The sequence below is a fragment of the Sinocyclocheilus anshuiensis genome, unplaced genomic scaffold (genome assembly GCF_001515605.1).
Source record: "Sinocyclocheilus anshuiensis isolate Anshui unplaced genomic scaffold, SAMN03320099.WGS_v1.1 scaffold955, whole genome shotgun sequence".
NCBI classification, from domain to species: domain Eukaryota; kingdom Metazoa; phylum Chordata; class Actinopteri; order Cypriniformes; family Cyprinidae; genus Sinocyclocheilus; species Sinocyclocheilus anshuiensis.
The window spans coordinates 943,979-958,652 of NW_015546094.1; the positions used below are offsets into that span (position 1 = coordinate 943,979).

The following is a 14,674-nucleotide window of genomic DNA, read 5'->3' on the forward strand; positions in this document are numbered from 1 at the left end:
CTTTCCCTTGAAAACTAGCCAAAAAGCCATATGTGTTGATTGTGAAACACAGTAGACTTTAATAATATGCATTTATGCTGTAATTACTACATTTTCGTGTGAATTCATGTTCATATGTACTGCAAACAATGCGCTGTTAATTGAATTCAGCGCTTGCAGCGCAGCAATAGACTCGGTGCGGAAACGATCTCTGCACTGCTGCAGACGCACCGCTCCTGAACGCACTGCCGGACCGCAACCGTGTGCCGTGAACGCTTTAATCCGTTAACATGAGCGTGGAAAAAATAGCACCACGTATGCACTGCAAACGGAGTAATGTGAACCTGGCATTATGTGTGTGCGCTGCGAGTGTTCATGAGCGCACGGTGTCCAGGAGAGCGCGCAAGCGCTGAATGGTTAAACACTGGCAAGAATTAAAAAGAAATGCAATTTATAAATTTAGTGACGATGTGACACTGCCTCGACTGTGCAAGTGATAATTCCTGTGTCAACTGTGCAGCTTGCTTATAGATAGAGGCGATGTGGTGATTTGAATCCATTTGCTTATTTTGAGAGAGAAAGAGAGAGAGAGAGCGCGCGCGGTGATTCACTCACGCTGTTTGTGAAATTACATCTCAAACAAGGTTTTCAAATTACTTTATAAGTTATTTAATGAAAAAATATGAAGGTGAGTACCTCACCTTCAGCATTATAATTATTTCACCAGCGCCGGACAGAGACTGAGACGGTGTCGCTGCATGTCATGCCAAACCTCTCACGGCAGCGTCATCAGCTTGAGATCGTTTTTTTGAGATCGGCCTTTTAGAGACCGCCGATCAATCATCCCAACGTGATTATCGGCCGATAGTGATCGGAGCACCCTTAATTTTTAATATAACTCCGACCGGATTTGTCTGAAAGAAGAAAGTCATATACACCTAGGATGCCTTGGGTGTGAGTAAAACACTGCCTAATTTTCATTTTTGGGTGAACTAACCCTTTAATTTCTGTAATTACATTAATAATTACACTGTTGACCCATCCCTTACACCCTTAACCCACCCTTAAACTGACCCATACCACCAAACCTGTCCCTAACCTTACCTGTATCCCACCTCAATAGCAGCAGAAGTGTTTTGCAATACAATATGAACACAAAATTGTACTTATTTTTTTGATGCAAGTACATAGTAGTTAAGGCCACTTAATATAAAGTGGTACCGCCTACTAAACAGTCTTTCACTGTCGGTGCTTGTAATGATTTTTGCATCTTTCTCGGACAGTTTTAAATGCTTCCACACTACCGACATGTTTGCTGCATTATAAAGAGTGCACGCTTCTCACTCTACACTGGTTGCTCACGTCACGTCATTTTTCGTTACAATTTATTCTGTCTTTTCGCTTAGTCTTATGCTATTTTCAGCATAATAATTTGGGTTGCCGAACATTCTGTGCATCCATAATATCTACGTATATGTATATTATATCATCACACTTGAACCCCTGAACACCAACTGTGTTAAGTGATAAGAAAACCAAGTTTTGGGAATGAAATACTTCAACCAGGTTTAAAACTACTTCACAGGCCTTAAGTGATAGTTCATCTAAAAATGGAAATTCTGTCATAATTTTCTCACTCATGTTGTTCTGTATGACTTTCCTTCTTTTGTAGAACACTATCTGTTGAAGAACGCTGGCAACCAATCAACACTGACTTCGATTGCATGAGATATTTCTCAAGTAAATAAGTCATATAGTTTCGGAACTCACGGTGAGTAAATTATGACCGAACTTTCATTTTAGGGTGAACTATCCTTGTAAATCACCAGCGCTACTGTATACACTGTATTTTTATTTGTTTTAATGTTATATTGGCATTCTTGAGTCTGTGGGTTTGAGTTCCCGTAGGATCGAGGTATAACACAGAAACAGAGCCAACTCGATGTTCTTCAGATTTCATTGTTCAGTCTCTCAATAATGTTTCCTGGAATCATTCATTGCCTGCATTTGAATGTATTTTATTCTTGGCTTTCTTCTCAGTATCGGCTACCTGGGTCTGCAGGTGGCTCAGGATAGCGGTCCTCAGCTGGGGCCTGAAGCGTGGAGCTCGCTCAGACACTGGTTGTTTATTGTTTATCGTCTCTCACCAGAGACTAACAAACAAAGAAGCATCAGATCCTTTCTGTGACCCTTCCCTGCTGTTCCCACAGAGCATCACTACCCTGCTTTTATTCGCTTCCAGCTGATTTACACAGGATGAGTAAACACACAATCACACACCGTAACACATCTCGAGTGCGCCACACACATACGCTTCCTGTAAGTTGAATCGGCTGCATATACTTATATAAATATTCTCCGGTGAGGGAGAGCGAGAGTTGAAACGGTCTGCTGGGGAAAGAAGGTTCGTTCTTGGCTTTTTGAGATGGGTAAAGGCTGATAGATTTTTCTGCACTATGAGGTCTGTGTTATTTTTGTTGCCGGTTTGGACGCGTGGCAAACAAAGAGATGTTTGCACGATGCTACTCTTACTCCTTTTATAGTGTTATATTGGCACAGGCTTCGGAAGAGCCCTCTTGTGTGTTGGTTTGCACATCGGTAACCATTTCATGTATGTGTGCGTGCATTTAAAGTGCTTTTCATGTGCTGTTTAGTTGGTTACCATGGCTGTCCGAGTTAAGTAATCAAACACAACAGTATGATCTCTCACTTTTACTCAATAACCCTGCAGTTATATATAGACTCCTCCATCTCTAGCCACTCTTCCACCCTCCTGCTCTCTCTATCTCTCCACACTAACTCGCTCTTCTCTCTTTCTATCACACGTTCATCCGCTTTCATTCGCATTCTCCCTCCTGGATGTGATTTACACTCTCTTATTCCCGCCTGTCACTTAATTACTTGGTTAACCAGTGGCACAGCACCCAATTTGTCCTCCTGCTTACTCTTTTCTGTCTCTCCTGAAGCTTTGCAAGCTCTCATTTTCCTCTTGCTGTATGTAATCCTCTGCATTGTGTGTGTATACGCTGTCAGGTGATGAGTATTGATTGTATACTTGGGTGTAAGGCCGTGTGATTAAACGCAATGAGTGGGAGGAGAGGGGCCCACGATAAATCACCTATATGCCACCGTGTGTGTTTGATTAAAAGGGTCTTGAATCTAGTCCTGTCTACAGAGCTTTATATCCAGGGGGTTTTTAAAGGGGTCATCAGATTTCCCTGGATATTTTGAGATAAAACAGATGGATGCGCTTTGAAAACATACTGTAAGTTTAGGAGCTCAAAATGTCCTCTCCAGTGCGTAATTTTATTTATTTATTTATTTTAAAGCATTTTGTTTAACATTTGTAACGTATTTAATATTTTTTAAACAAATGCCCATATGAATGCCACTAAGTGTGCTAAAAATAAATGAAGGAATAAATGAACAGTTTAGTAATTGGACAAGCTGTACCTTCGAGTGGCACATACTTGAGCTGGAAGTTTATTTTGATGTTTATTCCCATCTTCTCAAGTTTTAATTCAGTTTTAATTTTTAATTAAACTGATCATTTATTCCCTCATTTTAATTTGGCATTAGTCTTCTATGTCTAGTCATGATGATATTAAAGTGGAATAAAAAGACTAACAATATAAGAGCAAAATGAGAGAAAGGTTTCCAAAACCACCTGTTCCTGTTTGTGTGTAGCACCTACTGCTTTGCAGATCCTCCTAAAGGAACCAAACCTTAGAAATGAGCAGCTTCATGTTTATTTTTTAACAAGATCCCTGATAATTTCAGTTTGATCTTAACATTCTGTGCGGCACATTTCAGGTAGATTTTAGACAGTGAAAGGTTCACTTAACAATGTAATACAGCTTTTCACAGAGGCTGTTATTGATGGATGGGGTGGTCAGAAACTATATTTGACAACAGCAAACCTGCAAGCCAGTGTGTGAAGACTGGAGCACAGCACCACTCAGTGCTGTTACTCATTTCTCAAGTGAAGGGGGCATTTCTTAAAGTCACAATCGCAAAATATGGAGTTTTTCATTCTTAGGGCCAGATAGATTAAATCTGGCCCTAAGATATTACCCTAAAACCCTAAAATATTACAGTTTTTTTTACATACAAAAAAATATTATTTGTAGACCTAAAAAAAAAAAAAAAAGGGGAAAAAAAAAAAAAAAAAAGCATAAAATTGTGAAATTTGTATGTTAATAGTTTCTGTGATCATCCTCTGATCTGTTATGAATGGTGGAAACTTATTTTGTAAGGCAACACACAAACCCACACATACACACATGCATTATGCATGTGTTCAAACCCTTAGTCCCGACTCACTGAGCTATGAAACAAGGCCATGCTAATCTCGCATTAAATGTTTGTGCTTCCATAAATACCAAGTCTTTTCGCTTATTTGGTTTTTCCTCTTAGCATATGGTCCATTACCATAATGACACATCGCTGGTGGCCTGATAAACATTTTAGCTGTAAATATCTCGAGAGCTAGATCTGCGGAACTATATCCAGGCTTTAATAAGTCATCTCCAATTCTACATGGGATTCTGCTGGTTTAGTTAAGCTTATTTAGACCTCAGTGAGCTCGATAACTGGATTTCAACAGGCTTTCACTTATTTAATGAGATTCCGTAGTGCTTGCTTACAGGTGTCCCACGCGTTTGCCCCGTGAACCTCCAGGAATACTCAGTGTATACTAAGAAATTAGCAAGAAGCCTACAGGCCCGATTCCGTCTGAAACAGCAGTTTTAGCGGTGAAGCTGCTTTAAAAGTCTGCGCACATGAGGTGATGAGCTTGGTGTTGACTAATTGAGACGAGACCCCTGCAGGGTTTAGCGCATCTCAGTCTGTGAGTACAGCAGTGAGAGATTCAAGTTCTCACAGGGCAAAAGTTATTTAGAGGAATTAGTTCATGTACATTGTATCTGTTGGTACTCAAATCAATTACTTCACTAGATAAAGCTGAACTTATGAAGGTCTGGATGATAAAATTAAAGTATTTTTAACTTTCTCTTAGAGGGGGGTATTCACTCTGCATGGTTTTAGTGCCTGATTCGCTAGAAGAACTATGCAAATTGGGTAACTGCATAAACGTCCACACAATCACAACACAATTTGTAAGATGATATTTGGATATATGCCAGGTTATAATGCTCATCTGCATAATTTCATCATAATTTTATGAATAACTGCTTCTGTGATCAATAGAAAATGTACACAAACATCACTCAGGCAGTAATAGTGTGATGTGAATTGCAGCAGGCAATTTGTGGGCGCAATGTATAATAAGCCTAATTTACGCAGAAAGGCACCATGTTTGGTCTGAAAGAATTATTTAATTTAAATAGACAAGCCGCAGTGCTATTTTGTCGAATTTTGTGGCTGGTTAACTGGATTACTGGTGATTAGTGAATAATAGTAAAATATATTAATGATATACATACAAAAGTGGCACAAATGTTTTGTGAATGACACTGTAAATGGCATCTTCTTTTACGCACAGCATAAATAGCATCTGTCTTATTTTACGCTTGTTCACAGTTGCTGCCTTATTGAATTCATAGTCTCTTAAGGGACCTCCGGTAGAGTAATATGGAATAAGACCGCAACATCATATATCAATGCGAGTCAGGAGCACAAACAGTAATCTCAATGGGAAAGAAGCCTGTAATCATATTCGGTTTTATGCCAAGCGAAAAGATCAAAATTCACTGTGTTCCATTTCCATACTGATGAACTTCAAAGGTAAGAGACAAGGAGAAGATGAAAAACCAACATTAACTTACTGAAATATCAGATGCATTCTCTCTCTCTTTTTCTTCCCATCTTACCCTGTTGCCACGGCAGCATAATCTGGCTATGAGAGAAAGGGACGGATAGAGCTAATGTCATCTGACTCATTTAATGTTGGTGTCAATATGTGTGTGATCGTGTGTGTATTAGAGAGAGCAGGAGAGACAGAATGAATGTCACAACGTATCATAGAAACCATTGGTTGAGCTGCGACTTCATCTTCAACAAGCAATAAGTGGCCTTTTCTCTAAAGCCTAATGTTTAATGAAGAGTTCATATGAATTAATATTACTGGTGATTGTAAAGGTTGAGTGTAATCCGTTGAAACACACTGACAGTTACTGCTCTAACATACTGACAGGCACATCATGCACTTATTTTTGATATGTATTTGAGGTGGCACCGGTGGCAGTTCTGGCTCACTTGGTGCCCTAGGCAAGATAAGACTTAACCAAAGTAAGTAGATAAGTTATAATCCAGACCTAACAGTTTTTCTTAAACATACAAAAATACAACTGTGCTTGACAGTCATTGGTTCAGCAAAATTCTGAATTTAAGTATTGGTTAATTTTTAATTAATAAATTGGAATTGAAATGGTCCACATCCCACATGAAGTTGAATTGGAATTAAAGGAAGTGCAATTTACAGTTCAGATTAATTCAACAATTAATGACGTTCTGGTGAATAAAGTGTTCTTCCACCCAGCAAAAAGTTAGTGACATTTCAAACATCTCTGTTAGTTTTTGTTTGTTCGTAAGGCCTGTAACTTCAGATTTCAAGACTTTTTAAAGTTCTTTCAATTTTAAGACAAAACCATCATTCAAAGTTGACTTGAGTGCAAGAGAATTCAAATCTCCAAAAGCATCCCACTTTACCAATATACACCCTATTGAGGTTATATGGATGTTTTTGAATTTCAGTTCATTTTAATTGTACTTCCTTAAAATTTCCTTGAATTTCAGTTCTGTATCTGTTTGGTATTGTACCACCATTCAAGTTCAAACTGAATTAAAAAAAACATTCTCTATTTATTTCTGAATGTTGCACAACCACATCATTATATTCCATGAGAAAAAGTTTGAAAGTTAAACGTTTCAAATGACAAGAGTGTGGGTAGCTGATGACAGCACTTTCAGTTTGAAGCTAATGAAGTGTGACCACATTTAGACATGTGAATGGATGATTTATGCCACAGTAATTTAGATTAAAATTTTTTTTTACCTACAACAAAAATCCCTTTTTTGTTAAAAGTTGCATTTGAAATCCACATGGCTCTACCACGGCAAGCATCCACTTGGTTTGAATGGATATGTGCTCTTTAAATCCCACAGTATGTGTTTGTTTTGTAATGAAGTGTGCATATTCATCACCAGATTTGCTGACATTGTTTTGTAATCTGCAGGCTTGGAAGCGCAGTTGTGTTTGCGTCCGTGTCCTTTATCATTATGCTACGCTTTACACGTGTTTACAGCGGTCTGCACCTTGCACACCCATATAAATTCAGGAGCCTGAAAGTGCCGTGGCTCCCGAGAGCATCTACAGACGTCATGCATGAGGAATCATCGTGTTTGTTTACTCTGCCAAAGGGAATGCTGAAGAGCCGTACAGCTGAAATGCTCTCATTTAAATCTGTTGGCACAGCAGGGTCGGTTAAATCATTCATCTGACACAAAGAACAAGATTTCACATCGGTATAAGCCTTTCATCTTCATATCTTATCACATATTTACAATGTACCAGCCCAAAAGTGTTAAAACGCCATCAAATATTCAGCAGCAATCGACCACACCTGCATCTTTCAAATCCTGCCAAAACACTGGTCTGTTACTGGCGTGACTATTAGATTCTTAATTGCATGGTGTTTATCTGTGAGTGGGCAGAGAGCGAATTGCTTTCTGCTGTGAGGTAAGTCACCATCCTGTGAACAAAGTCCAAGGCCTGCGCCGATCACTCGTCCATCCGTTCATCCGTGTGCGCACGTGTGTCTGTGACGAATCTGGATTTGACACAGATGTTTGTGCTGCACCTCAGGGCAGGCCTTGTCAATGTCGAAGAGCAGATCTGTCAAAACACACATGGACTGGTTGTGTGTTACGTGTGAACAGCATCAGTGACCCATGTTGTCAAAAAGGACAGCTAGTGGAAACATCCCCCTGTTTCAAAAGCATGGAAATGTGTGTGAAACTGTGAGAGAGGTTGGTGGAAATGCAAAGAGACATGTAGGATCAGAAGGAGGCAAGAAAAAGGAAGGATCGACTGTCAAGCTGGTGGATTTTCTCTTTGTATAAGTGAGAGAGCGCATGGGTGTGTATGTTACAGGGTGGGTTAAGTTCAAAGTAAGAGGCTCAAAGCGCTGAAAGATTGTCAGAGGAGGGCAGAAGTACACTGAATCAACTGACAGAAGAAGAGATGGAGAGAATTAGGGAGACAAGCTGTTTCTGACTGATTTGCCCATTGGGAGAAGACTCAGGAAGTCTGAATGTGGTATTTCAGCGCAAAACCCCACATCTTATTTCCTAACCATCTGCCAGTGTAGTTTAACCAAGCTCTAAATTTGCTTAAATTGCACTGCACCATATTTACATTAAATGGGCGTAAATGTGAATGTCTTTGATAATTACACGTATAAGAAGTTACTTTGCGGTAAAAACATCCTGCCTCAGGATGAAACCTTAATGCTAACCTCCCCAATTTATTTTGGTTTTCCAGCCTTCTAAAACACAATTTGAAAGAGATTTGAAATCTCCCCAGTTGTGATGTCATGAGTGTCGTCTAAATGCCCCAAAAATGAAAACAATGTCATCCTCTGTCACCCTCATATACTGTTCCAAAACCATAAGACTTTGATTATCACAAATTAGAGACATTGTTAAGGAAATCTGAGATGTTTCTGTCCCTCTATTGAAAGGCCGGGGAACCAAAACATAGAAGATCCAAAAAAAAGTCATAAAGGCAACGTAAAACGAATCCATATGAATCAAGGGGTTTAATCCAAGCCTTGTAAAAAGATACAGTCACTTTATATGATAAACAGATTTAACTTTTTAACGTTTGATTTAAGGAAATGTGCTCTTAACTCATGTCTGTCCATCAATCACAAGTACTATACAGCTGTGAGGGAAAGATTTTGAGACCATCCACATTGTTTTGTCCCTGGATGTAGACAAGCACCTCAAAAAACTATGCATTCCCTTCTAAAAGATCAATCTATTGGCTGACATTTATTTTTAATGACATGCCTCAGTGACTGAATTAGAATGTTTTTCATTTGTTCTTCTAACATCACAAAGGACTTTTTTCTTAATTATTCTCAACATGTTGCCATTTTTTCTAAATATCAATTAATTATAGCAGTCTGACAACACGTTATAATAGATTTTATCCCTTGTGATGTATTACCATGCTGAAACAGACTGTTGCAAACATTGTGGTTGCGTTGATTTTTGAGCTCAATTACAGTGCTGGCTATCTTTGACCATCATAAAACACGTCAAACATGTTGTGGGGGAGACTGCGGATAGGATGCAGTGAACTTTACCTATCACAGTAGTATGTGTTTTTGACAGAGTGAAAATGAGGATGGAAAATGATTATTTGTACTTAACATTTTTGGTGCAAAAAAATTGATAACTCAATAAGTTAAACTCCAGAAACCGAATATAAAGATCAGAAAATGCATATGAATTTTAAGTCACTGTCATTCTTGTCAGGACTAACATGTCTGCTTTGTAAATTATAACAATTATAAATTTTACATTATTCACATAAGTCAGCGTTATTTGCATTGTCATAAATGTCATGCTGTTACTGCCCATGGGAAAGCAGATTTTTAAAAACATTTTTAAAGCCAATTTTTAATTTGGTTTTATTTCTATTTTATTTTTAGTTTGGTATAATTTTTGTTAGATTTAGTTTTTTTTTAGGCTTTTAGTTTCAGTTTTCAGAATTTTAGTTTTAGTTTTTTTTCTTACTATATATAAATGGCAAATACTGTATATGAAGGCTTCCAAAGTTAATGAACTGATGTTAACCATGTCAGTATATTATACTTTTATTTCTGACTAGTGATGCTGTTTCATGTTTAATACAGGCAAGTTGTGAAGATTTCAAACTTTATACTATGTATCAAAATCTAAAATTAATTTGTAGTCATTTTTAGTTTTAGTTCTGGAATCAAGAACAGACAGTTTAGTTTCAGTTTTGTTGTGTTACATTTTTAGAAAATAAAATATATTAGAGTATATTAGCTCTCACTGCAGCAGCACCATTTCAAAAGGACACCTCCATGCCTTATTTACACCTAAAAGGTGCCTATTGGTACCATAAAGCTACATGCCAAGTTTTTTCATGAAACTCTAGATGGAGAAGGCTGATGGGTCGTTAACTCAAACTGATGATATTCACAGCATTAAACTACTTGGCACAAGCTGATTGGTTCATGTTGTTTACGGATCCAATGAGCTTGCTGCTCTACATTTAAATGGCTGGTTAGCATCCACTAGAGCAGTTCGCAGCACGCTTTCAGAGTTCCTCTGAAACCCTCCACCTCCCCAGCTCCACCTGTATAGATCTGCTACAGGTTATTATATATGCAACTTCTGCAGCAGCAGTATGTCTTAAATACTCACAGCACCGTATCAGTGTATGTATTGGTAGTAGCACTTTCCTGTACTTGCTTTGCAGCAGCAGCAACAATCTACAACAACAGCAATAACCAACAGTAGCAGCCAGGCACGTGCACACATAGACATCAAAGGGGGCTTGAGCACATGCCCTTTTTCTTCCTCGAGAGCAAGTGCCCTTTTTTCTGGGAAGTTTTCCCTGTCACAGCTTTCCCTGTCAAACAAATAAAAAAAAATATCAGGTCGGGTCGAGAAATGTTGAGACTCTGTCGATGCAGTGTAGCACATCACAGACAGGCAAAGAGCCTCCCTCCCTTTCCAGTTGTGTTTGTCTTGGTGTGGAGGTGAGTGGTGATGAAATACATTTAGAATGATCACAAAATTCAAGATAAGGGGGCAGAAATGTATATATTTATATCATTCCATATAGTTAATCAGTATCACGCGAAGACTGCCGTTTTTTCCACCAAAAAGCAGCATGATTACAAATGTGATATTGATTTTATACAGCAGTTCAATAAACAATAATTTAATATTAAGACACTTACGTTTTAGACACAATATTGCCTGTTTTTGCTCTATTTCACCAACAAATATAATTCAAATTTGCATCTCTACATGACGCTGTTTCATTCCTGAATGAATCAACTGTTTAAATGATTCGGTTCAATCACAATGACTCACTTATTAACAGTGACTTGCTGCCACCTACTGGCAGTTTTAATTTCACATTTAAAGTATCTTTTCTTTTTCTTTAAAAAAAAAAAAAATTCAAATATCAGTATTCAACGTTTATATCAAAACAGTATTAATGCATTTGTAACTGCAGGTTAAATACATTCAGGTCCTGCATTAAACGGTGTGTAAATGCATCTAAATGCCCCTTCTAATGCAGCTTCTGTTTTCTTTGCATTGCAAAGATGAATTTTGTCAATACTGATTTAATTTGCTTGGTAACAGCCCAAATTACTTATCATTCTAATTGACTGATTCAGTTTAAGAATTTGACTGAAAAGATGATGCACACTTTTAAAAAATGGCTTTATGAAGGTAAATATGCCTATAAAAGGTAAAAATCAATTTAAACTTATTGGAAAAGATTAATTTCTATCACTGCTGTGAACTGATCACCACTTATCATTATAGATAAAATCCCAGAAAATATTGAGATATATTTTTTGTCAATATCGCACACCCTTAATATATTTAACGTTTTGTTTAGAAAAAAAAAATTAAAATAAATATGAGAAGTGTCCTTTTTTCCACTTGAGCCCCTGCCCCTGGTAGCAGCAGCAGCAGCGTAGCAGATCTATTCCGTCAAGACCAAATACATTAACATTGTCATGTACATTATCATGCTAAAATCTTCCGAGAGTTGTCATGATAGAAATACACTAAAGTGTACATACACCTAAATGACAGATATTTTGGTACTGCCTCACTTACAGCTGTTTATTCTGAGAATATATTGTACCTTTTTATTTCAGTTAACATAAATAGATTTTGACAGTGATACTGTGTTGTGGTGAAGACGGCTGTTTTACAGTTCCAGTAAAGTGTGACAGATTGTAGTAGTTTGCTGCATCCTCCACATCCGAGCACTCCGAACCGACCCACAAGAAGCCTATATGAGCATTTGTGGCTTGAACAGATTTATGTATTTACTTTAGTGAATCACGCAGATAGCGTGTGCAAATAAAAAGCGCCGTCATTGAGTGCAATTCATTCTTGGTGAATTGCCCCTCAGCACGCCAGTGTGTGTTTGCGTTCGCTGATGATTTCAGACCCCTGATGAAGAGGGCTTTTGATGGTTTTATTACGCTCTTGTGCTCTCGGCCCATGGAGTGCCAGGAGGGACACATAACGGGTGTCTTTTCCTGCCTCCGCTCTGGAATCTTTCCACAAGTGGAAAAGGCGAAGATAAGAAGGGAAAAGGCTTCCTCGATGCTTCCTCTTCATCTCACAGAAGCCTGGTGACATCTTAATGTGTCTGTATCAACCGGTACTGGCAATGCTTGCATCCAGCACTCTCATTTCACAATCCAAATCAATTAAGGAGAATGAATCACTCTGCTATTATTATAACTGTCAGATTCACTTCTTACTTACAAAGATGAAGAAGAAACAAATGAAGCGGCTGCTATCTACTACTCCCTTTCCCCGAAGGCTTCCTCTTCAAGCATATTCTCTCTCAATGTCTTCTTTTCTCTCTATGTTTCATTCTTTTTTCTTTCTCTCGTTCTTTGTTCTCCTTTCGTTACCCTGCTTTTTATTTAAGTCCCCTTCTCCTCATTTCTGGTCACCTCTTTCTTTTGTGCTCCCACCCTCTCCCCTAAATAATTTAGATTTTACAGTTTACTTGCCGGCTGTCAAGTATCGCTTCATTCAGGCGTGCGCATATGCAAAACAGCGGGTGTGAACTTTAGATTTATATTTGCGACACTGGTCATTAGTATGTGCCTGCAATAATTACAGTGGAACAATAATGGCTTCCTCAAACACATGCTGTGTCTTTTCATTTCCTCTTTTTCTCACTTTTCGTGCCCTTCTGACACATCCAAAGTGACTGAGAGAAAGAAAGAAAGAAAGAAAGAAAGAAAGAAAGAAAGAAAGAGGGGAGAAGAGATGAACAATGAAACAGTACATCCATCACTTCTTCCCTGTGGTCAAATAAATCCTGTTAGGTCTGTAAAGGTCAGAGTTCACAGAGATTGCTTTGAGTTGTGTGTGTGTGTGGGAGAGTGAGTATGAATCATATACTGCACATCAGGTGTTTGTATGTCCGTGTGATTTCCCTGTGCTGCTGTTAGAGATGTGTGTGACACGGTCGTGACCTGCGTCAGCAAACTGTCATGATTCCCTTATTCGTGGCGATGCTTCGCACATCACTGTCCACTCCATTATAACACCAAACTGTGTCATACAAAAAAGCATCATACAGTACACTACCGTTCAAAAAGATTGGGGTCAGTAAGATTTTATTTTATTTTTTTTGTGTAAATTAATACATTTATTCAGCAAGAATGCATTAAACTGAATGCATAGTTACAACGTGACAGTATTTCACACATACAAGATATTTGTTACAAAAGATTTGTTTCAAATAAATGCTGTTCTTTTGAACTTTATATTCATCCAACAATCTTGAAAAAATGTATCACATTTCAGCATTCTACCTGATATCTAAAAATATTAAGAAGCACTGTTTTCAACATTGAAAACTTTTGAACATTAGTGTATATCTCACAAAGACATGATGATATAGGGCAGAGTGGGGCAAGTTGTCACAAGTTTTTGTCTTGGTAACTATATAGGTTTTGGAGTCAGAAGTTCGGTTAAAAATATTATTGTTAGCCTAGCAGTAGTTTTGTATGTTAGTTTCCAACATCTAATTTAAAACCGTCTTAAATAAAAGTATTTTGTGAATTTTATTCTTCAAACTAAAATGTCAGTTTCATTATAGTTTTGTATGATCTGTTGTTAATCAACTGAACACAATAAAACCACACTGGCATATATATATTCAGGCAAAGGTTGAACTATGTTCTCAGGACAAGGAAACGTTTAATAAATGTCAGGTCAAAACAAAACAATGCCCAAAACAATGGTTTGATATTTTATGTTACCTTTTATATTTTTGTTGCTTGACCAATTGTTTTGTCTACAACCGGGGCAAGTTGTCACAAAAGGTCAATGTGTGTGCAGTGAACTGTATCTTTGGTGGAAATGTGCAATAGCTGTTTTTGTAGTCTAGACAGAAACTGATGGAAATCTGTAAGTGCTCATGTATAACAAAGTTCATCTCATTTCTGTGTTCATCTAGGGGGTGCTATAGGCAGCAGAAGGCATCTCCATGAGGAGCAGTAGAAGATGCCGGAACTGCCAGCGCTCCTGCTGTCGATTTACTTCCGCTTCCTGTTAGTCACCGTGGTTACCATGCCGCCTTCTTCCCTGAGCCAGACACCCATTCTGTCATCCGTACGGATGGGTAAGTTGCACACGTATGGACTTTTGTCATGTGGTTGACAAGCGTTATAAAGGTTGGTCTGCAGTCATTAAGTCTTTTATTAGAATCAAGGCTGGAGATAAAATAGACAAACGTTTTGGCTATCTGCCTTTGTCAGAGTGACAATTTTTTTTCTCAGTGATTATATAACAGATGACATACATCAGGTGATTATAATTAATCAATCAATCAATCCACTTAAACATCAAGAATTAAATAATGGAAACATTAATACATCAGGCAAAAAAAGCCGTTCATAATTATTGGAACCCC

At 38.0% G+C, this 14,674-nt stretch overlaps 1 protein-coding gene across 1 annotated transcript in view; it reads left to right on the forward strand.

The window, feature by feature from the left end:
• Positions 1-14,674, forward strand: part of grik5 (glutamate receptor, ionotropic, kainate 5) — a 91,719-nt gene that overhangs the window by 57,620 nt on the left and 19,425 nt on the right. Inside the window, exon 4 of the mRNA XM_016501757.1 lies at positions 14,219-14,383. Coding sequence (XP_016357243.1) covers positions 14,266-14,383 — 118 coding nt within the window. The 5' untranslated portion in view covers positions 14,219-14,265. The remainder of the gene's footprint in view (positions 1-14,218; positions 14,384-14,674) is intronic.